This window comes from Heteronotia binoei, chromosome 2 (assembly GCF_032191835.1).
Source record: "Heteronotia binoei isolate CCM8104 ecotype False Entrance Well chromosome 2, APGP_CSIRO_Hbin_v1, whole genome shotgun sequence".
Taxonomy (NCBI): Eukaryota; Metazoa; Chordata; class Lepidosauria; order Squamata; family Gekkonidae; genus Heteronotia; species Heteronotia binoei.
The window spans coordinates 201,985,182-202,013,145 of NC_083224.1; the positions used below are offsets into that span (position 1 = coordinate 201,985,182).

At 49.0% G+C, this 27,964-nt stretch overlaps 2 protein-coding genes across 2 annotated transcripts; one reads left to right on the forward strand and one right to left on the reverse strand.

Annotated features, from left to right (window-relative positions):
• Positions 1 to 4,866: 4,866 nt before the first annotated feature.
• Positions 4,867 to 14,946, reverse strand: FAM174C (family with sequence similarity 174 member C). Its single transcript, XM_060233152.1, has 3 exons — positions 14,669 to 14,946; positions 10,817 to 10,933; positions 4,867 to 6,453 (listed from the first exon to the last, which is right to left on the reverse strand). The coding sequence occupies exons 1-3, from the start codon at positions 14,944 to 14,946 to the stop codon at positions 6,450 to 6,452; spliced, it is 399 nt and encodes a 132-aa protein (XP_060089135.1). The 3' UTR covers positions 4,867 to 6,449.
• Positions 14,947 to 16,527: 1,581 nt separating this feature from the next.
• Positions 16,528 to 27,723, forward strand: ATP5F1D (ATP synthase F1 subunit delta). The gene is made up of 5 exons (XM_060232855.1): positions 16,528 to 16,862; positions 20,049 to 20,202; positions 20,949 to 21,037; positions 23,109 to 23,236; positions 27,581 to 27,723. The coding sequence occupies exons 1-4, from the start codon at positions 16,713 to 16,715 to the stop codon at positions 23,229 to 23,231; spliced, it is 516 nt and encodes a 171-aa protein (XP_060088838.1). The 5' UTR covers positions 16,528 to 16,712; the 3' UTR covers positions 23,232 to 23,236; positions 27,581 to 27,723.
• The last annotated feature ends 241 nt before the right edge of the window (positions 27,724 to 27,964 follow it).

Here is a 27,964-nt window from a genome sequence, read left to right on the forward strand (position 1 = left end):
TCGTTGTTCCGCGGCCTCCATAGCTGCCGTGGACTTCCTCGGGCTCCAGGTCCGCGGAGCGAAGGCGTCGACAGAGAAAGGTGCGGGGACTTTAAGTTTCCTCCTCGCTCCGGTTACTTTCGGGTCGAGGGGTTCCTCGTCGGGTGGGATGTTGGGCTCTCCGTTGTCTGGAGCCTTTGCCGCCATCGGGCCAGGTTGCCAGTACAGATAAGTCCAAAATAGTGATTACTGTTATAATGTCAGAACTTGGATGAACTTCAGACGAGTCCAATACTTGTTACAAGTTAGGATCTTTATTGAAGAACTACAGTACTAGAGCAACGAAATAACAGTAATGCCAATTCCTGGCAGTTGGTTACATTTTATGCCATCAGCAAAGCACAATAAAGCAATCATTCACACGGTCTCAAACAAGCATTTCTTCTTCCCAGCCTCCGTTATCAGAAGGGAGGATGCTCCCCTGTTGTGAAGGCCAAACGGCCTGTCTTCAAAGGGCACCTGTGGATGTTAAGCAGAGACTATCTGTCGCCTGCCCTACTGCCCTAAATATTTGGCATAGCACAGGGGCCAGGGTTAATTGCAGTGGTCAGGCACTCTATGTTATTACTGAGGTACAGCATGGAGTCGGTTTGGTCAAGGCAAATAAAGCAAAAGTTACAAGTTCTGACACCCAGCTGCTTGTGTTTGCGGCTTAAATGCCTTCTCCTGCCCAACCCCACTTCAAGGGCCTGTTCTCCTCTTCACCCCTGGTATTTGAATCTGCCCATCCCAGGTCCTAGCCTGACATTCTTGCTGCTCTCCATTCAAACCCTGCTGGGCCATAAAGTTCACTGTGTGACCTCGCCACGACGACCATTCTCCCTCAACCTCACAGGGCTGTTGTGTGGGGAGAGCACTGGACTCAGAATCCCTCGGAGGGCCTACAAAAAATGCACTAGACGGGTTTTAGGCGGCATCGCCATCTAGTGGCCTTTTTTGAAAGCTTCTCTAGTTCAGGGGTGGCCAAACTTGGTTAACGTTGAGAGCCACATAGAATAAATGCCAGATGTTTGAGAGGTGCAAAACATGAATGTCAGAGAGAAGGGAGGGAGTAGGAAGGAAGGAGTGGAAAGAAAGCAACTTTAACTTTAATTGCATTCTCCAAGGTGCCAACCAGTGTTCCCTCTAAACTGAGTTATCGTGAGCTAGCTCACAGATTTTTAGCCTCCAGCTCACACATTTTTGTCTTAGCTCAGGAAGGATGGCCCCAGAGTGCATCAATTGATGCAGTCGCTCACCAGTTTAATGCCAGGAGCTCACAAAGTAGAATTTTTGCTCACCAGACTCTGCGGCTTGGAGGGGACGTTGGTGCCAACTGGCTTGGCTTGTAGAAGTGATTTAAAGAAATAAATGCTTTCGCTTGAGTGGATGGTGGGGGCTTCAAGAGCCATACAATATGTGTGAAAGAGCCACACGTGGCTCCCGAGCTGGAGTGTGGCCACCCCTGTGCTAGTTGTACTGGAGGGGGCACAGAATGCCTTCACTATTCACCTGCCCGCTTCAAGAAGAAAAGCAATGAGAGGTTATACAAGAGACAGGCTGAGCGCCCAGGCTGGGGGCATTAAGATGGGCTCCCAGAAGAAGAGTACCAGCAGCAGCAACCCAATAAGGATCATCTGGGGAATGGATGTGGGAATGTAGAAAAAACATCTAGAGTCAAGAGAACGTTACGTGCCACCCAGAGAATTCTGACCAACACTGAACCTATATAATAAAGTCCTCCAAATGTTCTGCGAACTGTCTTGCTCAGGTCTGAAGGCCATGGCCTCCTTTGTTGCGTCAATCTTTATCAGGGTTTTTTTTTTGCAGAAAACGCTCAGCAGAAGCTCATTTCCATAGCAGGCCACACCCCCTCACACCAAACCAGCCGGAACTACATTCCTGTACGTTCCTGCTCAAAAAAGCCCCGATCTTTATCATTTTGGATTCTCCTCTTTTCCTAACACCTTCAACTTTCCCCAGAATCATTGACTGATTTCCCACTCGCCTTACTTCGCTCTTACATTTGTCTTCTCAGCAGGGCTTCCTTCTGATTACACACTATCTGTGCCGGGGCTGCAGCAAGCGTCGGCATTTTCACGCAGCAAACAGAAACCACTAAAAACCAATTTCTGTTTGCTGCACAAAAACGCCAATGCTTGCTGCAGCCCTGGGGCAGATAGTGGGAAATCGGTCATTGTCTTTCTGGCTGCCAGAACCCCCATCTAACAATTTCAACTGGCTCACCCATTTTCTCTACAATGCTCTTCCTTATAGGGACAGTGCAAGCAGGGCCTGCCTAGGGTGTGGGGAGGGGAGCTCAGTTCCAGCCCCTGCTGATGACTTTGAAAAAGAAGCCTTGGGGATACTGAGGCAGACCCAGCACGATGTCAAGGCAGTGGAAAAGAACTAAGACGATGGAAGGCATTTTCACACGCGTTGAATAATGCACTTTGGTGATCGCTTGCAAGGAAATTGTGTCATTTCACACAGTAAAATCCCATTGCAAGCAGTGTCCCCTCTAAGCTGAGCTGGTGAGAGCTAGCTCAGTTTTTTAGCCTTCAGCTCACACGTTTTTGTCTTAGCTCAGGAAAAAATGGCCCCAGAGCAAACGAATTTATGCAGTGGTCAAAGGTCTCACTCACAACTTTAATGCCAGTAGCACATGAAGTAGAATTTTTGCTCGCAAGCAGGGCTTTTTGGGCAGAAAAGGCCCAGCAGGAACTCATTTGCATATTAGGCCACACACCCCTGACACCAAGCCAGCCAGAACTGCGTTCCTGTGCGTCCCTGCTAAAAAAAAAAAAGGCCCTGCTCACAACAGCTTAGAGGGAACACTGATTGCAAGGTGTGTTATTTAGAATGAGTGAAGACACCTAACCGTTTCACCATTTTTAAAAATGCTCTCCTAGAAAGAGGACCTTTGAGAAATGGCCCCAACTGATGGTTGTTCCAGATTCAGAGTAACAACTTCAACTTCTCCAAAGGAGCCCGGAGGCAGAAATTCCCAATCCATTTTGCAGGGCATTTGGGAACTCCTCAAACCCCTAGCCCCCACCATCAGTCCCTCTCCCCGCCTCCCCCCCTGTGGTAGGATAACACCCACTGTCTGTGCCAGAGAACCAGGAAAGGCTTCCTTCTCCTGGATTCACTGCAGTGACTCTTTCGTGGCTGATTTTGCTTTCCCGTATTGAGAGAATCTTATTTTTTTTTTTAGAGGGAAGGCGACGTGGTATAGCCGTATCTCACCAGATTTCATAAGCTAAGCACGGTGACCCCTGGGGAAGGCTCTGCAGAGGAAGGCAATGGCCAACCACCTCTGCTTCTGCATTGAAAGTCCCTGGCTTGGGGTCACCATAAGTCGACTGCAACTTAGAATCATAGAGTTGGAAGGCACCTCCAGGGCCATCTAGTCTATTTCGACAGCCTTTCGCAATTAAATGGGGGAGGACTGCCACCCGATCCAGCTGCGAGTACGACAGGAGCACTGTCAGAAGGAAGTTACGATCCCACCTATACTGAAGTTTTGAGCACCGCTATGAAATGTATTTTGTGATTTTATTGTTTTAAATCATAATCTTAAATTGTTTTAAATTGTCTGTTAGCCGCCTCGAGTCCACTTGCGGAGAGGGCGGGATAGAAAATTAAAGTAATAAATAAATAAACCCCCTGCACAATGCAGGAAACTCACAAATACCTCCCCCTAAATTCACAGGATCCTCATTGCTGTCAGATGGCCATCTAGCCTCTGTTTAAAAACCTCCAAGGAAGGAGAGCCCACCACCTCCCAAGGAGGAAGCCTGTTCCACTGAGGAATCGCTCTAACGGTCAGGAAGTTCTTCCTAATGTTGAGCAGGAAACTCTTTTGATTTAATTTCAATCCATTGGTTCTGGTCCTACCTTCTGGGGTCACAGAAAACAATTCCACACCATCCTCTAGATGACAGCCCTACAAGGACTTGAAGATGGTGATCAGATCACCTCTCAGCCGCCTCCTCTCCAGGCTAAACATGCCCGGCTCCTTCAACCTTTCCTCATAGGACTTGACAGCATTTGCATATGTTATTTTTTTTCATGAAAAGGAGGGCAATTATTCAATGAGTGGTTGAAATGTGGAATTTGCTGCCAGAGGATACAGTCATGGCCAGTCACAGACAGCCTTAAAAGGAGATTAGACAGATTCATGGATGTGTCAGTGGCTACCAACCATGGTGACTAAAGAAAACCTTCACATTCAGCCGCAGTCATCCTCTGAACTCCAGTGCCAAAGGCAACATCAGGGGAAGGCCTTGACTTTCATGCCCTGTCGCTGGCCCTCCAGAGGAACTGGCTGGCCACTGTGTGAGACAGGATGCTGGACTAGAGGGACCCTCACTGGTCTGATCCAGCAGGGCTCTTCTGATGTCCTTATGAAGGCCTCTGCCTCTGTGCCCTGTTGTTGGCCCAAACTGGCTGGCCACTGTGTAAGGCAGGATGCTGGACTAGAGGGACCCTCACTGGTCTGATCCAGCAGGGCTCTTCTAAGGCATCAGCCTCTGTGCCCTGTTGCTGGCCCTCCAGAGGAACTGGCTGGCCACTGTGTGCCACAGGATGCCGGACTAGGTGAGCCATTGGCTTTTACGATCTTAGTTTTGTCCAGAATGTAAAAATCTTCTGTTTCCTCCTCCTCAGCATCAAAAAGGAGTCTGAGCAGAAACTACCGACTGATGGATCAAAGATCTGACTGAGTATCAAGGGGGCTTTGTGCGTTCACATGTTGACTCTCAACCCCTTTTCCGTTTACAGATGTAGCCAGTTTGTCTTAAAGCACAAACACCTCTGAAGCAACAAGACGAGAAAGGACAACCATTTATTAGTTCGCTAAACGTCTGCTGGATTTTTATTTTTGAGAATAAGAAATGTAAAAAATAAAACATATGCAAGAATAATAGTTTAACAGATTAATAACATAGGATTATTTTTTTTAAAACTCTTTTTAAAAAAAAGACTGAATCTCAGAATAAATTTAAAAAGCAGACAGCATTTCCTCCACCTCTACCCAGGTGGTCCCAGACAGAATCGGAAACAAGCTTGTATAAGAGTTCTGGTCCTTCAAACAGCGTCTGCCTGTCTTGTGTCCCAAAGACGAGCAAAGGGTTTTGAAAAGGAGGATCCCAACGCTTCCATCCCTTGAAGGACCAAAGCAGGACTTCTGCTAATTACGCACACGCACAAAGAACCCCATACCCTTCCTTCACCAGAGTTGGTCCTATTCCAAAGTGTGTCTCTTGTGTAAACCGAACGTATTTTTAAAAGGCTGTTCATTACACATAATGACACAGAACAGGAAAAGTTGCAATTATTGCCAAGGATTAGCCTTCAAACTAATAACACAGGAAGTTGTCTCACTCCACTTGGTCCCATTTGGAGCTGAATTTACAATCCTTCGGGGGGGGGAGGGGAAGGGGGGGAGAGAAGAGCCCAGCTACACAGCAGTGGCAATGAAACGGATTCTGACTGGCAGATCTGGCATGTCATGCACAGTGCAGGTGGAAGTGTGCCACGTTGCCCTCTCATTTTACTACAGGGGCACATCACCATTAGCTCTGGCTATTTGTACCCAGCTTTCTTCACTCGCTAGGCACCCATCGTGGCCTTGTTATCAACTCCTGCTTTGAAGCCAGCAGCCAAACGACACCAAGACTTTGGGCCTGACCTGCTACTTCCCTGCAACCTTAACCAGCCCAGAGCTGCACGCCCCCCAGACGCTGAGCAGCAATTGTTGAGGCAGCCTCTCTTCCCCACCCCCCACTCCCTGGCTCTCTCTAAAGTATATGGCTTGAAAGTGTGACCAAGGCCATTCCAGGTACTGCGCACAGGCCCCAAAGAGCAAACCAACCCTGGGTTCCAGTATGGCCCAACCCTCCTCCTAATTGCCTGTGATTTCCCAAACTAAGCACAGCCGCGGAGCAGCAGGCAAGCTTGCTCCACTTTGGTCATGGCACGCCTGAGCTCTCCAGCCTGCGGAACGGGCGCCAGCCGCAAATACCACAGCTGGTCCTAAAGCTAAAATGGGTGGCACCTGTTGGTGGCCACGGGGATCCCTGCCCCCAAGTCAGCATGCAGAGATGACGGCCTCTTCACCCCTCGCCTCGCCGGAGGCCACGAAGGCCCCTCCCACCCCTCCTCTCCGCATCCCCCCTCCCGTTTTTAGTCACAGTTTATGTTCCCATTGGCCACATTCAGCACGTCCATCAAGAGAGGGTGCCAGCACTCCTCCCGGATTGCTTCCGCAGGAAAAGGAGGGGTTGTACCACTAAGCAGCATGACGAGTGGCTTGGAAAAGTTTATACCAAAAAAAAATTGAGAAATCGAGAAAGGCGGAGCTTGTGGACAGCAGGTCTGCCCTTTCTCTGGTCGAGCCTCGGCTGTCAAGCTGCTGGATCCCGTCATCATCTAGAAACACAACCAAAACAGAGGAAACCCTTCAGGATCAGATAGTGAAGATCCCTCTAGTTCAGGCGTGGCCAAACTGTGGTTCTTTCACACATTTTGTGTGGCTCTCAAAGCCCCCACCACTCCTTTGGCTGGCTTGGAGAAGTCATTTAAAATGAAAGTTGCTTTCTTCCCACCTCTCCCTCCCTCTCCCCTAACCCCATCTATTTTCCTTCTGTCCTTCCTGATGTTTATTCTGTGTGGCTCTTAGTTAAACAAGTTTGGCCACTCCTGCTCTGGTTTAACACACAGACGTCATGAGTCCCTCTGGACTGCGTGAAGCTTCTCTTAGTCACTTTGCAAGCTCACAAAGGGCCGCCCAGGCAGTGGCCACAAGAGACTCTCACTGGTAACCATGGGAGGCCGGGGCAAGCGGCTATTTAAAAGCCTGCATTTAAACAGGGCACTAGTGGCCCGCTCTACCATCCCATCTACCTGTTTGGGTCCTGTTCCCATTACCCTCAAAAACATAGCGAGGGGAGTTTATTTGGTTTCTCAAGAAAGGCACCTGCACAACTTTGGGAGAGACTGGGGACTTGAATGGGGATTCTCACATAGAAGCCTGGCGCTGCAGCCACTCCAGCTAGCCAGTGATGAGGGCAGTGCACTCTCTCTCTCTCGCTCTCTCTCTGCGCCTCTTATTCCCCCTTCTCACCATCTCCTGTCTCCTTCATCCCCACACACGTGCTTTTCCACTTCCTGTCAAACTGATTCCAATGCACCTCTGTATCCTGTGTCAAATAAGCAAACCTCTCCTTCTGTTTCTCCTGAGAGCCAGTTTGATGTAGTGGTTAAGTGTGCAGACTCTCATCTGGGAGAACGAGGTATGATTCCCCACTCCTCCACTTGCAGCTGCTGGAATGGCCTTGGGTCAGCCATGGCTCTCACAGAAGTTGTCCTTGAAAGAGCAGCTGCTGTGAGAGCCCTCTCAGCCCCACCTGCCTCACAGGGTGTCTGTTGTGGGGGAGGAAGGGAAAGGAGATTGCAGGCCACTCTGAGACTCTGTCCTTGAAAGGGCAGCTTCTGGGAGAGCTCTCTCAGCCCCATCCGGCTCACATATTGTCTGTTGTGGGGGAGGAAGGGAAAGGAGATTGTGAGCAACTCTGAGACTCTGTCCTTGAAAGGGCAGCTGCTGTGAGAGCCCTTTCAGCCCCACTCACCTCACAGGGTGTCTGTTGTGGGGGGAGAAGATAAAGGAGATTGTAAACCACTCTGAGTCTCTGATTCAGAGAGAAGGGTGGGGTATAAATCTGATCATCTTCTTCTTTGTCTGTACTGGGGTCTCCAATATGGTGCCCACCAAGTGTTCTGAGAAAGTAGGCAGGGCCAGGTGGGCTTTTAAAAGATAGATATATTGGATTTATATCCCGCCCTCCACTTCAAAGAGTGTCAGAGCGGCTCACAATCTCCTTTCCCTTCCTCCTCCACAACAGACACCCTGTGAGGTAGATGAAGATATTGGATTTATATCCCGCCCTCCACTCCGAAGAGTCTCAGAGCGGCTCACAATCACCTTTCCCTTCCTCCCCCACAACAGACACCCTGTGAGGTAGATGAAGATATTGGATTTATATCCCGCCTTCCACTCTGAAGAGTCTCAGAGCGGCTCACAATCTCCTTTACCTTCCTCCCCCACAAAAGACACCCTGTGAGGTAGATGAAGATATTGGATTTATATCCCGCCCTCCACTCCGAAGAGTCTCAGAGCGGCTCACAATCTCCTTTCCCTTCCTCCCCCACAACAGACACCCTGTGAGGTAGATGAAGATATTGGATTTATATCCCGCCCTCCACTCCGAAGAGTCTCAGAGTGGCTCACAATCTCCTTTCCCTTCCTCCCCCACAACAGACACCCTGTGAAGTAGATGAAGATATTGGATTTATATCCCGCCCTCCACTCCAAAGAGTCTCAGAGTGGCTCACAATCTCCTTTACCTTCCTCCCCCACAAAAGACACCCTGTGAGGTGGGTGGGGCTGGAGAGAGCTCTCCCAGAAGCTGCCCTTTCAACGACAACCTCTGCCAGAGCTATGACTGACCCAAGGCCATTCCAGCAGCTGTTAGTGGAGGAGTGGGGAATCAAACCCGGTTCTCCCAGATAAGAGTCCACGCACTTAACCGCTACACCAAACTGGCGTTTCAACCTAGCAAAGCTTCCTACTGGCCGCTGGAGACTTCACTGACTGTGCAGAGCTTTAAAAATGTTGCTTGGACAGCACAAGGATCTTTACGGTGTGGTTGAGGATTAAGCTGCAGCAGCCATTTTTGTGGCTGGCTCCCTTTCACGGGGCAGCCATCTTGTGACCGTGCCCCCCACGCTGTGCCAGGATTCCGCAGGTGCCCCCAGGGGATCCCAGCCCTGTCCTTTGCTGGTAATGAGAAAAGAAAAACAAAGAAGGGAAAGAAACTTGACCCAAAAACTGGAGTAAGAAACCTAAAAGGTTAATAAGTGATTAAAGAGCCGAACATTAAAAACAAAATGTATAAACATCATAAATTAACATACATGTTTTTATTGTTGAAAGCGAAAACCATTGAAGGGCCCATCACAAGCCTCTATCCCTTGTAAAATCATAAAACCTCAATGGGAACCCACTCAACTTGACCTGACGCGTTTCGACCTAAATTGGTCTTCTTCAGAGGTCAGAAAGGGAAGCGCACATATAGGCTCATAACACAGAACAGAATAAAACAATAGAACAATGCTGGACCACAAGGAAATTCAGTGAAGTGACAAAGGCTTAGAGATATTCTTGAGGCCCCTTGTTCCATAGCCTTATGTCTTAATCAAGAGCATACCTACAGTATTCAGTGTTTTTTTGTATGCCACATTGTCCAGAATTGATCAAGTAAAAGTCAGAGCCTATGTGCCAAGAGCTGTGTGTGTCTAAGAGTTGTGTGTCTTGGCACATAGGCTCTGACTTTACTTGATCAATTCTGGACAATGTGGCATACAAAAAAACACTGAATGCTATAGGTATGCTCTTGATTAAGATATAAGGCTATACAACAAGAGACCTCAAGAATATCTCTAAGCCTTTGTCATTTCACTAAATTTCCTTGTGGTCCAGCATTGTTCTATTGTTTTATTCTGTTCTGTATTATGAGCCAATATGTGTACTTACCTGTCTGACCTCTGAAGAAGACCAATTTTGGTCAGGTCAAGTTGAGTGGGTTCCCATTGAGGTTTTATGATTTTACAAGGGATAGAGGCTTGTGATGGGCCCTTAAATGGTTTTAGCTTTCAACAATAAATACATGTATGCTGATTTATGATTTTTTTTACACTTTTTTTAATGTTCGGCCCATTAATTGCATATTAACCTTTTAGGTTTCTTACTTTTCTTATAATGAACAGAATCTGGAAGTCTCTGGGACTTGAGATGCATCTGGTGCTCTGAACTCAGCCCAGGAGAAGCTGCAACCACAGGCAGTTTGGCAGTTAAGATGCATCTGGTCTTCAGAGCGTGCTGACTTGCAATATGTAAAACAGACACTCTCTACTGAAGTTTATGTGAGACACTCCCCTGCCCCACCTGCAGCCCTTCCTGCTACAGGCATTTCTAGTAAGTGATTGAGGCAGGGCTGGCCATCCCACGAGGCAAACTAGGCAACTGCCTAGGGCGCTGGCCTTCTGGGGGTCCTGAACTGGGTGCCCCCCCATGTGACTCTGTGATGTTACAGTGCAGGGGGGGGGGGCTTTGCCTAGGGTGCCAGACAGTCTACGGCAGGGGAGTCGAACTCATTTGTTATGAGGGCCAGATGTGACCTAAATGAGACCTTGTCGGGCCGGGCCATGTCAGGTTGGGCAGAGTCATGTGTGTGCCTATTTAAGGTTAGGTAGCAGAGATACAAACTTTTTAAAAGGACACGGACAAACACAATTAAAGATTCGTTTTTCAAAAAACTTAAAACAAAACGTGACATGCTTAAAATTAGCACTTGTTGGTCTTAAAGGTACTTTCTTTGTATTTCTCCCATGGGATCCAGGGAACTGGGCAAAGGAAGCTCTGGCTTTTTAACTCACTCCCCAGGGGAAAAGGAGGGGGAGGAGCCTCAACCAATGGAGAAAATTGAGGTTTTGCTCTGTAGCTCCTGTGCAATTGAGCAAGCCTTGTAAAGCAAGCTGAGACGCACAAGGAAACAAGAGAGAGGGAGAAGGAAGCAGACAAGAGCCAGTTGCTCGGGGGCCTGATAGGAGCCCTTCAGGGGCCTGATTCGGCTCCCGGGCTGCATTTTGACACCCCTGGACTAGGGCCAGCCCTGGACTGAGGGCTTATACCTCTACTGCCAGTGTAAATAAGGAAAAGGGAACAAACACCCACCGCCTCAGATTCCGTGTTTCAAATAGTGTGTCTTCATCACTCTCCAGAGAAGCCATCTCCATGTTATCTTCAGAGTTAGAAAGAAGACCGTATTTCTTCCGTGCGGGCTTCCTTGCACTGAAAGAAAGAAAAGGTATGGGTTTTCCCCCCATTAGCTGCAGTATTCCAAAATCTCTTGCTGGAGTAGTAGTAAAATTTATTGCGTGCAGCCATTGGCCATTACAATTACAGCAACTTACAAGTTAAAAACAGTCAAGGACTCTAAAATGAACACATTCAAATTTAATTATTCACAATCTTAGTTACAAACAGTGTCCCCGTGATTCCATAACCAGGCTCTAATTGTCCAGTTAACAACATCATTTTACTGTCTACCTGGGTACTGCCTTTGCCCTTATTTTGCTAGCAGCCAAAGCAAAAAGCGCTATCTTATAAGAGACCATAGAGTCACTATCTGACAACAGAAATTTTAGCTTATCCATATCAGAAGCCATAAACAATTGATCTGTTATTTCAGAAACTTGCGTCTAGGTTCTGAATACAGTGGGCAAACCATAACATAATGCAGGGGTGGCCAACAGTAGCTCTCCAGATGGTTTTTTTTGCCTACAACTCTCATCAGCCCCAGCCATTAGCCATGCTGGCTGGGGCTGATGGGAGTTGTAGGCAAAAAACATCTGGAGAGCTACTGTTGGCCACCCCTGACATAATGGAAGAGGTTTTCCACAGAAGTTTTGCATACACAAATATGCTGTTCCTGAGGTGTTTTAAAACTTGGTTGTAAAACTTAGCCCAGTTGCCATTTCTGAATAAGGACTTGTTGCCAAGCAGCAATGAGAAAACCCAAAGGATGTTATCTTTTGAACCACCCAGCTCAGTCATTCACCAGGCCAGTGAGACAACACCAGTGCTAACAGCAACCAAAAAAAGTCCTGGGTACACAGAAGCATAACACTGGATATCAAATAAGAACTTGAGTCAAGCAGCTCCTTAGGAGTTCAACAATATTTTCAGGGTATATGTTTTCGAGAGTCAAAGCTTCCTTGGTCAGATACCAGCTTTACTGGATTCAAATCTAACCTTCTGCAGACCGAGATGGCGACCCACTGAAGATTATGAAATAATGGTTTGGAAGAAGAACTGCAGATTTATATCCTGCCCTTCTTTCTGAATCAGAGCGGCTTACAATCTCCTTTATCTTCTCCCCCCACAACAGACAACCTATGAGGTAGGTGGGGCTGAGAGGGCTCTCACAGCAGCTGTCCTTTCCAGGACAACCTCTGCCAGAGCTATGGCTTACCCAAGGCCATTCCAGCAGGTGCAAGTGGAGGAGTGGGGAATCAAACCCAGTTCTCCCAGATAAGAGTCCGCACACTTAACCACTACACCAAACTGGCTCTATACCAGTTTGGAAATTACAGCAACTTACAAGGTTTTTATCTGGCCCGCACTTGCTTTATATTTTCCAGGTTCTTAGCTGATTATGTTTTTTAAGATCAGTTAGACATTATAGTTATGGCAACTTTGGTTATTTAGTATTCTATGACATTTTCATTTGTGAGCTTACTGGAATCCCTTATGCCCAAAGCAGCAGCACAAAATGAAAACAGAAACAAGAACTTTAATTACATATCCATAATGCTGAACAAGCAGCACATAATTTAAAATAAAAGCCTTACAGTACTCCTGAGAGAATTACAAGGCAATACTGTACGTAGAGCACTCTGGACACTCTATAGCAGGGATGGCCAAACTTGCTTAACGTAACAGCCACACAGAATAAACGTCAGATGTTTGAAAGCCACAAGATATGAACATCAGATGTTTGAGAGTTGAATGACAAGGGAGGGAAGGAAGGAAGGCAAACAGATTGGGGAGGGGGAGGTGGAAAGAAAGCAAATTTAGATACATTACCCAAGCTGCCAGCTGGCTTGGAGAAGCAATTTAAAGAGAAATGCCTTCTCCAAGTCAGCCAACGGGGCGGTGGGGGCTTCAAGAGACACACAAAATATGTGAAAGAGCCACATTTGCCTCCCAAGCCGCAGTTTGGCCACTCCTGTTCTATAGAAGTCTACAAAAACCGCATCATTATTATTTATATCTACCCTAGTCCCATTCCAGGCTCCTTACTTAAGCCCTCCTTTCCCTCCAGAGTAGCAGAGATTTCCCCCTGGTGCAAATGGAAGATGCTGTCCCTGGGGTAGTCTTGGGCACAGGCCTGTAGCTACTGTGGGGCCCGGGGGGGGAGGCAGGTCATCCATTCAACCCCTCCTTCCATCTGTATGGCCCCTTCTTTGGAGGGCCTCCAATCTGCCCCCTTTGTTCACCGCCACTTGCTGCCGCTCTGAACAAGTGCAGCATTGCTACTGAGGTGGCGAGGGAGGAAGCCTTCCTTGGAACAGAAACAATCCCCTGCTAGCTGGATCCTCAGTGGCCAGAGGCAGTGAGGGCCTTAGAATCTGGGGAGGGGGGTAGTTCCTTCCAGGAGGGCGGGAAAGAGGCTTCAGTTTTTGCCTGGCAAGAGAGACCAGCAGGGAGGGGCTTCAGGTTGGCGGGGGAGGAGGAGAAGCTTACTTGCAGCCAGATCCCCCTGGAAGGTCTACTTGAGATAGACAAATTGGGGGTGGGGGACTGTCACTTTACTTGAGAAGCAGATATAGTGTTTAGAGTCAAACTGGGTGGCCCTCTGGCCCCCCTCCCAAACAAAAAATGCTGCTGTGGGACCCACCAAACATGAAATCCTGACTAGGGCCCTGCACAGGCAGCCCCTCTTCCCTCCCAATTAGGCTTCCCAATCACCAGGATCCCCCTGGTTTTACAGGCTCCCCCCCCCGCCCTCAGCCAGCTGGCTGGCGGGGGAAGCCCTTCCCCCACAGCCACCATGTACCTGTAGATCTCCAGGAGGTTTAGAAACTTGCAAACAGGTCTGGTTTCAAAATGTCTGTTTGTGCCTTTAAAGTTAAGCAGGAAACAGGAAGTACTTCATGGGGAAGGGTCAGCAACAGACCTCCTCAGAGCACAGCCCCTCAGTTTGTTTTGCTTTTGTTTAAGAGCAAGTAAGTGTGTGTGTAAAAGAGAGCAGCTTAGCCCCTGTACTTTTCAGACCTCGTTGTGGAGACAGTTAAGTGTGTATGTGTGTGTGTGAGAGAGAGAGAAAGCAAGAAAGCAGGCACAGAAATCTTTGAAGAGCCAGTAAAAAGGTGTGTCTCTGTGCTTGTTCTGCATTGTTTTCAGAGTCTTTGTATAGGAACCAGTTTATGTAGGGTTGCCAATCCTCAGGCGGAAGGAGGGGTCCCCTGGTTTGGAGACCCCCCACCTGCTTCAGGATCATCAGAAAGCGGGGGGAGGAAAATGGCTTCTGGGAACTCTATTATTCCCTACGGAGACTTATTCCCATAGGAAATAATGGATAGTTGATCATTGGGTATCTGGGAAGGCTGTTTTTTGAGGTAGAGGCACCAAATTTGCAGTATTGCATCCAGCCACTCCCCAGAATACCCTCCAATTTTCAAAAGGATTGGACCAAGGGATCCAATTCTATGAGCCCCAAAAGAAGGTGCCCCTATCCTTCATTATTTCCAGTGGAGGGAAGGCATTTAAAAGGTGTGTGGTCTCTTTAAATGTGATGGCCAGAACTCTTTCAATTATGCTTGCCACACCCTTTCTCCTGGCTCCAGCCCCAAAGTCCCCAGATATTTCTTGAAATGGACTTGGCAACCCTACTCCCGATGGCTTGGTGGAGATAGGGACTAAGGGCACTGCCCTACTTTATAGGGCTGTTGTAAAACGCTAGCAATATTCTGAGCGCTCTACGAATGCAATATTAGTAACGGCCGGCGCAGCCATCCTCACCGGAACACTCGGCCGCCGAGGTAATACAGGAGGCCCAGGGCGGCGAGGGCCAAGAAGACGAAGAGGGCGCGCCGGAGGGCCGGCAGCCCCAGCCCGAACAGCCCCGAAGCCGAGGGGGCGCCGGGCAGCGTGGGTGTGGCTGTGGCAGGGCCCATCCCCTGGCCGTGGCCTCCGCTCCCTGACGGGGTGGCGGCAGGCGCGGCCGTCCCGTTGGCGGCAGTTTCGGCGGCCGCGGCTGCCCTCAAGAGCGCCGCCACGAGAACGAGACGCGCCGCCATCCCAGCCGCAGAGGAGGGGGAAACTGGCCACGCCGGAAGTGCCCGCGGGGAACCGGGGGCCGCGACGGACCAACTTCCGGGAGCAACGGCTCCGGCGTGCCCTCGACTGCCTATGCCCAGCAAGGACCGTTCCGCTCTCGACCCTGCAACGTCCGCGACTAGAAAGGCTTGTGGAGGAAGAAGAGCGGAGTCTGCAAGGCTTTGCGCGGCGGATAGAGAAAGGGTGTCAGACATGTGGGCCGGGGGCCAAATTAGGGCTCCTATCAAGCCTCTGAGCAACTTGCTGTCATCTGCTTCCTTCTCCCTCTCTCTTGCTTCCTTCTGCATCACACCTTACTTTGCAAGGCTTGCTCAGGAGCTACAGAGCAAAGTTTATATTTTCTCCATTGGCTGAGGCTCCTCCCTTGGAGAACCATGCCTCTTTTCCTTCTATTGGCTGAGGCTCCTCCCCCTCTTTGTCCCCTGGGGAAGGAAGGAGCCAGAGCTTCCTTTGCCGAGTTCCCTGGATCACACAGGATACAAAGAAAGCGCCTTTAAGATTGAATACTAATGTTTTAAACATGTTTTATTTTAAGATTTTTTTTAAAAAAATTGTTTTTCTCTGTGTCCTTTATAAAGTTTATATCTCTGCTACCTAATCTTAAATAGGTACACATATGGCCCGGCTCAGCATGGCTCAGCCCAACGAGGTCTCAGTTATGTCCTCATAACAAATGAGTTCGACACCCCTGGGCTAAAGGGTCTGTCTAGGACAGGGGCGGCCAAAGTGTGGCTCAGGAGGCACAAGTGGCTCTTTTGCACACATTGAGTGGTTCTCAAAGCCTCAAACACCTAGCCAACCAGCAGCTTGGAGAATGCATATAAAGTTAAAGTTGCTTTCTTTCCACCTGTCTCTCCCCCATCTATTTGCATTCCTTCCTTTCAACATCTGACGTTCATGTCTCGAGGTTCTCAAACATCTGACATTTATTCTATGCAGCTCTTATTATAAGCAAGTTTGCCCACCCCTGGGCTAGGATCTGGGCGGCCAAAGTTCCAATCCCTGTTCTGCCATGGGGGCTTGCGAGACTGATCTTGGGACAACCGCACAGGGTTGTTGTGAGGGAAAAATGGAGGCGAGGACAATGTGGGCTCCCGATAGCGGGTGGAGGGTAAGTGAAGTAAAGAAATAAATAAATAAAATTCTGCTCGTTATTAGCACTTCCCGTTTAGAAACAAAAAGCTGGGGGCCTGAATCACTGTAGTATTTTTAACTCTAGGGTTGGACTTATATTGGAGACGAAGTTCAAAAGAGACGCACCAATTTCTGTTCCACACATACATAAACTACAATTCCCATGGAGCATCACTGCGAACACGGAGATAGTTTCTGCGCGTCGCGGAACCTTCTGGGAATTGCAGTCGAGCGCGTCAAGGAGCTTGCGAAATCCCATTCTTGGAAGGCGAACTGTGTCGAGCGGGCTGCTGGGAAAAGGAGCCTGACCTAGGCCAAAGAGCGATTGATGGCGCTAAGCCTTATGGGAAACACAGTCTTTCTCCCCCCCCCTTTTTAAGCCGCGCCCCCTGCCGCAATGCATTCAGGGGAAAGGCAGAACAGCTCCGCGCGGAGCCTTCTGGGAAGCCGGTTCCTCGCCAGTCTCCTTTTCCCAGAGTTCCTAGCGGCTTGCGCGCAGAGGCCTTCTGGGAGCTGTAGTCCGCGCCGCAGCCGCCGTCCTCGACGCCGCTTGCTTCTCTCGGCCTCTCTGCCCTTGGCTTCGACCCCCGCCATGCTGCCTGCCAGCCGCTGCCTCGCTCCCTCCCTCCGCCGGGCCCTGGCCCTGGGCTGCCAGCGGGCCTCGGCCAGGCATTATGCTGAAGCGGCGCCTGCTCCGGGCGGCGCCACCCAGATGGCCTTCACCTTCGCCTCCCCCAGCGAGGTACTGGCGGCAGGGCAGGGCAGCCCCGGCCTGGGCATCGGGAGGGGAGGGCGGGAAGGCCCATTATTCCCTCTGCAGACCGATTCCCATAGGAAATAATGGAGAATTGAACTGCGGGTCTCTGGGGCTCTGGGAGGGTTGCCAAGTCCAATTCAAGAAACATCTGGGGACTTTGGGGGTGGAGCCAGGAGACATTAGGGGTGGAGCCAAGATCAAGGCTGTGACAAGCATAATTGAACTCCAAAGGGAGCTCTGGCCATCACATTGAAAGGGACCCCACCCTGGGGTTACCATGGCAATCAATTAGGGTTGCCAAGTCCAATTCAAGAAACATCTGGGGACTTTGGGGGTGGAGCCAGGAGTCTTTGGGGGTGGAGCCAGGAGCAAGAGTGTGGCAAGCACAATTGAACTCCGAAGGGAGTTCTGGCCATCACATTTAAAGGGACCCCACACCTTTTAAATGCCTTCCCTCCACTGGAAATAATGGATAGGGGCACCTTCTTTTGGGGCTCATAGAATTGGACCCCCAGGCCCACTCTTTTTGAAACTTGGGGGATATTTTGAGGAGAGGCACTAGATGCTGTACTGAAAATTTGGTGCCTCTACCCCAAAAAACAGCCCCCTCAGAGCCCCAGATACCCGTGGATCAATTCTCCATGATTTTCAATGGGAATAAATCTCCATAGGGAATAACAGAGTTCCCAGCAGACATTTCCCTCCCCTCCCCCCGCTTTCTGACGACCCTGAAGCGGAAGGAGGGCCTCCAAACCGGGGGATCCCCTGCCCCCACCTGGGGATTGGCAGCCCTAGGCTCTGGGGGGGCTGAGTTTTGAGGCAGAGGCAGCAAATTTTCAGCATAGCATCCAGTGCCTCTCCCCAAAACACCGCCCAAGTTTCAAAAAGATTGGACCAGGAGGTCAAATTCTATGAGCCCCCAAAGAAGGTGCCCCTATCCTTCATTATTTCCAATGGAGGGAAGGCATTTAAAAGGTGTGGGGTCCCTTTAAATGTGATGGCCAGAACTCCCTTCGGAGTTCAATTGTGCTTGCCACACTCTTGCTCCTGGCTCCACCCCCAAAGACTCCTGGCTCCACCCCCAAAGTCCCCAGATGTTTCTTGAATTGGACTTGGCAACCCTAATTGATTGCCATGGTAACCCCAGGGTGGGGGAACTGTTGGGAGGCGAGCCCCTGAAAACTGGGGAGGGGGGAGAGATACCACTGCAGTTGGGTTGCCATGTCTGGGTTGGAAACGGTCGGGGAGACTTTGGGGATGGATCTGGGAGAGGGTGGAGTTTATGGAGGGGGGGGCCTCAGCAGGGGACAAGGCCAGGGGTGGCCAAGCTGTGGCTCGGGAGCCATGGGTGGCTGTTTCACACACACGGTGCGGCTCTCCAAGCCCTCACTGCCCCGTCAGCTGCCATGGAGAAGGTGTTGCTCTCTTAAAATCACTTTTCCAAGCAAAACCAACCATCAGCTTGGAGAATGCATTTACAATTAAAGTTGTTTTCCTTCCTTCTTGCCAAGTCTTCAATAATAACAGCTCTCCATTTCACCAGGATTAGCGTTTATTGTAAGACAGGATAGTACCACTCGCAAGGCCAGTGATGAAATTAAGGTAGTTCAAGTGGAGGTGAATATATATAGAAGCAGTTAGCCGTTACATGTGCACCTAGTTTTCTGGTGTGAGATAAGTTCAAAATACTAAATTGTTGCAAGGCATACATTCTCTACCAAGATAGACCTTAGCAAAACACTCCAACAGAATGATGACCTTGATGGTTAGATAGTGTTAGAGGGCCTAAATATTTTTGTTTTCCCAGCCAGCATAGCAGGTGTTTTATAACAGACAGAACAGTAAGACAGTAATATAATAAAATGGCAAGGGATCTTGACCCTTCCTTTTTTCCTTCCTTCTTTCCTTCCTACCTACCTACCGTCAAACATGCGATGTTCATGTCTTATGGCTCTCAAACATCTGATTTTCTTCTAATCTATGTGGTTCTTATGTTAAGCAAGTTTGGCCACCCTTGTGCAATGCTATAGAGTCCACCTTCAAAGCAGCCATTTTCTCCAGGGGAGCTGATCTCTGCTGGCTGGAAATCAGTTGTAAAAGCGGGAGATCTCCAAGCAACCCAACAAAGCTCCACGCACATATTCTGTATCCAGTCTGTTTTTACGCCCCAGTTTATATGCATTGTGTGACCCCCTCCCTCTCTTTTTTTCTGTTTCATCCTCGCAATAACCCTGCAAGGTGGGTCAGGCTATGACGGCATAGCTTAATTAAGGCTGCTTAGTGAGTTGCTTGGGGAAACCCCTATTTACTAAATTGAAAAAGAGTAAGAGTCCAGTTGCACCTTCAAGACTAACAGAATTTGTGACAGACTAACAAAATTTGAGGCAGCATTTGAACAGTGATTCGGGGAAGGTCATCCCCTGCCAAAAATGTTGTTAGTCTTTAAGGTGCTATTGGCCTCTTGTACTTGGCTGCTGCTACAAATATGGCTACGCATCTTGGTAGAATGAGGACTTGAGGCCAGGACTCCTGCGCTCTTCTCTCGACGCTGGCTCTTGTTTGCTTATTTCTTTCCCCTCTCCCCACTGACGTTTAGACTGGATGCTTCTTGGGGTAAGGGGTCTGACTTTTGATTGCTTTCTTGGTGCAGTGCACACTAATAATGTATAATAAGAACAATGCTATGAACAAAACGTTCTGATCTGTCTGCCTATCATGTTTTTAGCCCTTTAGTTGAATTCCCTTATATGCATTTAACTTTCACAACAGCCTTGCAGATTTAGTTGGGTTGAGGGTAGATTGGGATTGGCTCATGGTTACCCAGCAGGTTTTGTGGCTGAGGGGGGATTTGACCCCCCCCCTCTTCTAATTCTAGGGTGATACTTTTAATTAGAGTCAATGTAGAATAGCTGTTTCCATCTAGGCTTGGGGAACTCTGGGTCCAAACCTACCACTCAGCCATAGAGATGTAAAAATTCCTAGAAGTGGCTTTGTGAAAACTATATAATATGTAATATTACTTTTTCATCAAACCTAAGCAAAGCAGCAAAAGGCTTGGAAATATCACTGAATTTTCACTTTTTCTCTTAAAGCTGCCCTGAGGTTTTGTGGCAGCAGCTCATTCCCTGTACCTCAAAATCGAACACTCGTCTCTCTCTCTCTCCTTTCCAGGTTTTCTACAACGCGGCCAATGTGAAGCAAGTGGATGTCCCTACCCTGAATGGAGCCTTCGGCATCTTAGCTGCCCACGTCCCCACTTTGCAGGTCTTGAAGCCTGGGGTTGTGACGGTCTTCACTGAGGATGGCTCAGCTGCTAAATTCTTTGGTGTGTTTCAGAACTTTGACCTCTTTCTTGGGTCTGAGCTGTTCCCCCCTCGTTCAGGTGTCCTCTGTTCTTTGACTGAGTGGTGGCCCCAGTGGTCCCCAACCTTTTTTGGCACCAGGGACTGGTTTGGTAGAAGACCATTTTTCCGGGGGAGGGGGGGTGATGATTTTGGGATGATACAATTGTGCATTTTATTTCTATTCATTTGACATGGTGGTTAAGTGTGCAAACTCTTATCTGGGAGAACTGGGTTTGATTTCCTACTCTTCCACTTGCAGCTGCTGGAATGGCCTTGGGTTAGCCATAGCTCTTGTAGGATTTGGCCTTGAAAGGGCAGCTTCTGGGGAGAGCTTTCTCAGCCCCATCCAGAGTGTCTGTTGTGGGAGAGGAAGGGAAAGGAGATTGTGAGCGGCTCTGAGACTCTGAAATTCAAAGTGGAGGGCAGGATATAAATCCAATGTTGCCTTCTTCTTCTTTTATTATTATTATATCGTAATATCTAATGAAATAATTATACAATTCACGGCCCGGTCACTAACAGGCCACAGACTGGTACCAGTCCATGACCCAAGGGTTGGGGACCCTTTGCCTAGAGCAGCCGGATGTTCGTAACCGGGAGCTACAAAGCCTGCTACCCAGTGGTATTAGAGACACACTTTACGAGGAGCCTCTGGCCAGAAAATGCAGCAGAGGGCTGGAGAGGAGTGCTGGGCTTTGTTGACACTTTCTCCATTGTGTGATTTCAGTGAGCAGTGGTTCGGTCACAGTGAATGCCGATTCCTCCGTCCAGCTGCTGGCAGAAGAAGTAGCACAGCTGGATCATCTCGACGTTGCGGTTAGTGCCAGCCTTGCCCCAAAGGGAAGTTTTATAAAGCAGCGAAAGGGCGAAAGTGTTCCTCCACAAAAAGAACAATACACCCCTTGAACTCCCCCACTTGAGCTTGAAATACTGTGTGTTTCTTTCCCTGCCAGATCTGCGGTGGTGGGCGGGACTTTTTTTTGAGCAGGAATGCAGTTCTGGCAGCTTGGTGTCAGGGGTGTGTGGCCTAATATGCAAATGAGTTCCTGCTGGTGATGGGATAGCATAGGAGGGACTAGCAAGTTTAGGCCAGTGCTCTGAGACCCCAAAGGAATCTTTCAAAGTTGTGGGGATGGAATGTGAAGGAGTGTCATAGTTGCAGGGTCCTGGTGATTCTGGTTCGGCAGTCTCAGCCCAAAAAACAGAATCGGAGGTTCTCTTATCCAGCTGCTTGCTGTCGGACTGCCCGCTTTGGGTCACAGCTTTATTTTCCCATAGCTTGGAATGGTTTCTCATTTTCTTTAGACACAGGTGTACTTTGCACTATTTGAACAAAGCAGGAGTCAAGTGGCACTTTTAAGACCAACCAAGTTTTATTCAGAATGTAAGCTTTCGTGTGCTCTCTAAGCACACTTCATCAGACGAGGGGATCAGGTATAGCGGCACTATTTGACTTGTCACGGCCCCTCAGTGTTCCCTCTGAGTTAGTGAGGCTTAGCTCACTGTTTTTTAGCCTCCTGGTCACACATTTTTGTCATTGCTCAGGAAAAATGGCCCCAGAGCAATGTTCCCTCTAAGCTGCAAAGTCTTGTGAGCAAAAATTCTACTTTGTGAGCTACTGGCATTAAAGTTGCGAGCGACTGCATCAATTACTTTGCTCTGGGGCTGTTTTTCCTGAGCTGAGATGAAAATGGGTGAGCTGGAGGCTACAAATCTGTGAGCTAGCTCATGCTAACTCAGCTTAGAGGGAACACTGTCCCAGAGCAAACTGATTTATGTAGTAGCCCAATCGCTCGCTCACCGCTTTCATACCAGTAGTTCACAAAGCAGAATTTTTGCTCACAAGGCTCCACAGCTCAGAGGGAGCATTGCTGCCAATAGTATGTAAAATATATATACAAGTTGCAGAATTTGTTATTTTTGCCATGGGAGACAAGCGCCTCAGTGGGCACGGGCTCCGACAAGGAAATGTGACAGTGACTCACTGGTTAATTTTTCTTGCCATTTCTTCAACACGCTTTGTGTGCACGTTCTTGGCGCCGAAACATTAGCGTTGGTGGGAGCTAACCTTCCTGATACACTGATAGGGTTGGACATCCCATCCCATCGCAGGAAGTTCTGACCTTCCGGGCCCTCGAAGGAAGGATGTTTTGTGGTGCTGACTAAGCTGTGCTCCGCCCCCATCGCTTTTGAGGGGGGAAAAATCAATATCCTTGCAGCAAGGTCAGTGTTTGTGTTTCAAATGGCAGATGCCGTGGTGAGAGAGAGAACTTGCCCTGGGCATTTATAGCCCGGAGGAGGGCAGACTCTCTAACAGCGTGTTGTAAATTGATTGGTAGTGATGCCTGATCGGAATAGTCAGGGTAGGTTCATACCAGAAAAGTGCTTTTTTAAATTTCATAGGTGATGGAGAAGCCTAAAACTGCCCCCGAACGAAAGACATTCCTATTTAAAGTGCACTGTAACAAAACCAGAAATATGCTAAGGTGAAAAACCGGATGATTGCGAAAGCATCAAGAATAGCGCTTTCCTAGCTAGAAAGCAGAAAGAGCTCTTGGGATAAGACAACAGCTGTGAAATCACTTTCTGAGGCAGGCAGACTGCTTCCCCCTCCCCACAGAGGTGGAGCAGAGCAGCTAAAGTGGGGGGTGGAATCCAGGCGCAAGCGGTAAAGCAGACCAGAGTAACCAGAATGGAAGCGCCGGCACAGAAGCCAAGGGGTCAAGCCTTCTCAGCAGCACCACCTGCTGGTTGCTCAAAGTAAAGTGTAGCCTTTAGCACCGGGCCTGGTAGCAGCTGGTGGCTCCTTTGGCTGGAGGTGGGGTCTCAGCAGATGCGCCCCTTAAGCCAGAGCCCTCCCCATGCCTTACTCCTTGTCCTTCCGCAGGCAGCCAAGTCGAACTTGGAAAAGGCCCTATCAGAGCTTGCCTCAGCCTCCGACGAAGTCGCAAAGGTGGAAGCGCAGATCAGCGTGGAGGCCAACGAAGCCCTGGTGAAAGCTCTGGAGTGAGGAGGGTAAGTGTCCCCCCCGGCCAAGCTTTGTTGGGTGCCTTGCGTCCTGGTGAGGCAGATTCTAGCAAAGGGGCCATGCAGCCATGTGCTAAATTGCAGGAGCTGGAAGTTCATTTTGGGGCATCTGTAGCCACGGCAACCAGTAGCCCCACCCCTATCATCATGGAGGGGAGGGGGCCATCGTTAACATGAACCAGCTGTCTAAAAGGCTTGTCGAAAGGAATGAATCGCTAAAGTAATGTGAGTTAAGTTGTTTTGCTAATTCGCTGAAGAGCGTCGGTTTAGCATTACGCTAGGATCTGGGAGAGACCCAGGTTCGAATCTCTGCTATTCTGCGAAAACTCCCTGGGTGATCTCGGGCCAGTCACAGACTCTCAGCCGAACCTACCTTGTTGTTGTGATGATAAGATGGAGGAGAGGAGAATGATGTCACCAGCTTTGGTGCCCACTGGGGAGAACGGGAGGCTAGAAATGAAGTAAATAAATACAAAGCGCCATCTTCAAGGGTTACGCCAAATTGCATTTAAGGAAGCTTCATGACAGCTGCATCTGCGAGTTCCTGCTTGTCCATCCCAGGCCTGAACGTGGCTTACTGTTGTGCTTGCTCCCTCCCTTGCGCTCGCTCTCTACCTTGACCAGTCCCTGTGATGGACAAGCAGGAATCCTCAGATGCAGCTGTAATGAAGTTTCCTTAAATGCAATTTGGTGTGACCTGTGCACATTTTTAAGAAGACAACTGCTGATTTATACCCCACCCTTCTCTCTGAACCAGAGACTCAGAGCGGCTCACAATCTCCTATATCAGGGGTGGCCAATGGTAGCTCTCCAGATGTTTTTTCCCTACAACTCCCATCAGCCCCAGCCAGCATGGCCAGTGGCTGGTGCTGATGGCAACATCTGGAGAACTACTGTTGGCCACCCCTGTCCTATATCTTCTCCCCTCACAACAGACACCCTGTGAGCTGGGTGGGGCTAAGAGAGCTCTGACAGCAGCTGCCCTTTCAAGGACAACCTCTGCCAGAGCTATGGCTGACCCAAGGTCACATCAGCAGCTGCAAGTGGAAGAGTTGGGAATCAAACCTGGTTCTCCCAGATAAGCGTCCTCACACTTAACCACTACACCCAACAGCACAACAGAATAGTTCTCAGAGTGACTCACAATCTCCTTTATCTTCCTCCCCGACAACAGACACCCTGTGAGGTGGGTGGGGCTGAGAGGGCTCTCACAGCAACTGCTCTTTCAAGGACAACTCCTGCAATAGCTATGGCTAACCCAAGGGCATTCCAGCAGCTGGAATGTTTTTAAAAATTATGTTTAAATTTTTTTTAAAGAACCCCAGTGCATCTCTTGGCATGTTAGAATGAGATTGGGATAGATCTGAATCCAAGCTAGCTCCCAAGCGGGTCTCCAAGAACCTCAATATGAGCATGTGCTAAGCAGTGTTCCCTCTAAGCTGAGTTAGCGTGAGCTGGCTTGCAGATTTTTAGCCTGTAGTTTACACATTTTTGTCTTAGCTCAGGAAGGATGACCCCAGAGCACACTAATTTACACAACGTTAATGCCAATAGCTCACAAAGTAGAATTTTTGCTCACAAGACTCTGCAGCTTAAAGGGAACATTGGTGCTGAGCGTATTTGGTTTATGAACAAGCATTCGTTGACTGCTTCAACACCCTTGAGAAGTAAGGATCTAGGGCAGGGGTGGCCAAACTTGCTTAACGTAAGAGCCTGATAGAATAAACGTCAGATGTTTGAGACACGAACATTAGGTGTTCGAGAACTGGAAGGAAGATAGATGGGGGAGGGAGGAAAAGGTGGGAAAAGAGCAACTTTAAATGCATATGCATTTTCCAAGCTGGCCAATGAGGCAGTGGGGGCTTTGAGAGTCACACAATATGTGTGAAAGAGCCACATGTGGCTCCTGAGCCACAGTCTGGCCACTGCAGATCTAGGCAATTCTGCCATAAGAATTTGGTAATCGGGCAAGTTTGGCCTTGCTGGAGTCTGAGATTGGGGGCACACTTCTGCCACTAGGTGGTGCTGTAGGGTGTCTTAACGGAACAAGCACCCTTGGACAGGTCTCTGAAGGGCTGCATTCCTACATCACAATTCGCCCTATTTTCTTGAAACCCTGGTTTGCGCCACAAACTCTGGATTATCTGCCAGATGTCAACAATTCACTGCTGTTCTTTCAGCAGCCAGGAAGGGAGCTGTGGTTCGCAGATTCAGGTGCCCCCTAGGGAGCTGGCTCATGAACCCCTAGTTGAAATCCTGGCCTGGCCTGTCTGCGTTCAGCCATCACAACCCAGCAGAGGATGCGAACCACAGTTGATTCTGATGTCCGAATGCATCCTAGACCTTGCACTTTGTGAAGGTCTTGAATGTCCTTTTCCAAATCCCCCAGGAGTTGATTGCTTCCCTTCTTACGCTGTTCAGTAGGGATGAAGCAACTGAGACTGGCAAAGGGAGTCATCACGCAGTCTGTTACTTTAAAAAAAAGTACTTCAGAGCCAGTTTGATATAGTGGTTAAGTGGGCAGACTCTTACTTGGAGAACTGGGTTTGATTCCCCACTCCTCCACTTGCACCTGCTGGAATGGCCTTGGGTCAGCCAGAGCTCTGGCAGAGTTGTCCTTGAAAGAGCAGCTTCTGGGAGAGCACTCTTAGCCCCACCTACCTCACAGGTTGTCTGTTGTGGGGGAGGAAGGAAAAGGAGATTGTAGGCCGCTCTGAGACTCTGTCCTTGAAAGGGCAGCTCCTGGGAGAGCTCTGTCAGCCCCACCCGCCTCACAGGGTGTCTGTTGTGGGGGAGGAAGGGAAAGGAGATTGTAGGCCGCTCTGAGACTCTGTCCTTGAAGGGCAGCTCCTGGGAGAGCTCTCTCAGCCCCACCCGCCTCACGGAATTGAGGGTGGGATATAAATCCAATATCATCATCTTCTCCCCAGTAGGGGACCCACAGCAGCTGACATCATTCTCCTGTCCTCCGTTTTATCATCACAGCAACCCTGCGAGGCAGGTTAGGCTGAGAGGGCATGACTGGCCAGTGAGCTTCCGTGGCAGAGTGGGGATTTGAAGGTGGACGTCCCAAATACCGGTCCGACACTCTTAAGCCCACTGGCTTTCATTCATGCTGAGGGCCGGGGCACTGTGGTGCCTTCGGAAAGACCACTCTGCGCAAGGCTTCTGGAGTTGGAGCATAATGAGCTGACCTGTTTCTCTTAGGAGGATCAGACCGAGATACTTTGTTTTTGACATAAAAGGCACTTCTAATGCCTGCTGTCTACTTTTTCCAGCAAATGGAATCCTGTGGTTCCCTTGAGAAGTTCAGCTCCAAAGCTTGTGTGCCTAACGGAAATGGGTTAAGAATTTTTGCTTGACGTCAGTCGGTTCTGTTACAGACCAGATTGGCTCTGGAGAAAGCATTTTAATGTGAGACGTGGTTCTTAGTCAGCTGACACGTAAGGAAGACCATTCGCCTTTGGAGCCGAACTTCTCAAGGGAACTACAGGATCCCACACAGAAACTACTGAAGGATTTGCATAGACTGTATGTCTTATAGGAGCTATTTTTTAAATGAATTTGGACTTCACTGATGAATTTGGACTGTGTGAATTTTTGTAGTGGAACCTTCCCCTTGTGAAAGAAATATTCTCTGCTGTGTATTTGGGTGGTATTGATTGTGGTATAAAATTGATACAAAGGACAAGTAGTTTTTTTCACAATATATAATATTATTGTTGTTATTTTTTTGCAGACACAGTTGCTTTGAGAGGGGCTTTGAGTCTCTGATTCAGAGAGAAAGGCGGAGAATAAATCTGCAGTCTTCTTGTGCTTGCTTTGCTCTGTTCTATACTGTGTTGCCACTTGTTTCTTATTATCCTTAAAAGGAACAGCAGTCAACTTCCACTGGACCTTCCAGTGATAAATTTAGCAGCAGACCACTGGCAAGAGAGGGAGCAGTCCGGAAGTAGCTCCGGAGCAAGTTTTCCTTGCTCTGGTGGCTGCTTTGCCACTCTTGATGTCCAAATGTCGCTCTAGAGAGCGAACTCGGATGCAGAGCTGGGAAGCACATCTTAATTTTGACTCCTTGAGACTCCCCACGAGGCCAGATGTGCCACAGCCAGGGCTGGGTTGCACACATTGCGCAAGAGGCGGGGCAGGAATGATTCACTGGGTTTACTTTGTTGCTTCTGCTGAGAGAGTTTTGTGCTTCTAAAGTTCACGCCACCCGCCAGGCTGTCAGCAAGGGGACTAGCTGGGCCCATTTTTGGCACACGAGCTGTACTGGGTTGCAGGCGGGGGAGGTTCTTTGCGTCCCTCCTCACCTCTCGTCTTCTTGGATTCCAGGAAATCCTGCTGCCGCTTCGTGGAATCCACAGGCTCCGCTCTGGATGTCTCCTGCTCTCCTCCCTCTTTTTCTGGTCTGTACAGATTCTGTGCGGGGTCAAACCCCACAATTAGTGCTTAATGATTAAAATGAGGTCAAAAGACTCGTTTTGACAAGCGTGGTTTTTCTTGGGGCTGGGGGACAATAGGGCACTTTTTGATGGAACATTAATTTGAAGAAGAGCAGTTGAGCTAAGCTGAACATGCCAACATATCTGAGAGCCAGTTTGGTGTAGTGGTTAAGTGCACAGACGCTTATCTGGGAGAACCAGGTTTGATTCCCCACTCTTCCACTTGCACCTGTTGGAGTGGCCTTGGGTCAGCCATAGCTCTCACAGAGTTGTC

Bases quoted from the DNA above. Each gene is read 5' to 3' on its own strand.
- FAM174C (XM_060233152.1), bottom strand. From the start codon at position 14,946: ATGGCGGCGCGTCTCGTTCTCGTGGCGGCGCTCTTGAGGGCAGCCGCG. The intron at 10,934-14,668 runs GTGAGGATGGCT...TCTTTCTTTCAG, and splicing joins CTCGGCGGCCGAGTGTTCCG to TGCAAGGAAGCCCGCACGGA.
- ATP5F1D (XM_060232855.1), top strand. From the start codon at position 16,713: ATGCTGCCTGCCAGCCGCTGCCTCGCTCCCTCCCTCCGCCGGGCCCTG. The intron at 16,863-20,048 runs GTACTGGCGGCA...TCTCCTTTCCAG, and splicing joins CCTTCGCCTCCCCCAGCGAG to GTTTTCTACAACGCGGCCAA. The intron at 20,203-20,948 runs GTGTGTTTCAGA...GTGTGATTTCAG, and splicing joins CTCAGCTGCTAAATTCTTTG to TGAGCAGTGGTTCGGTCACA.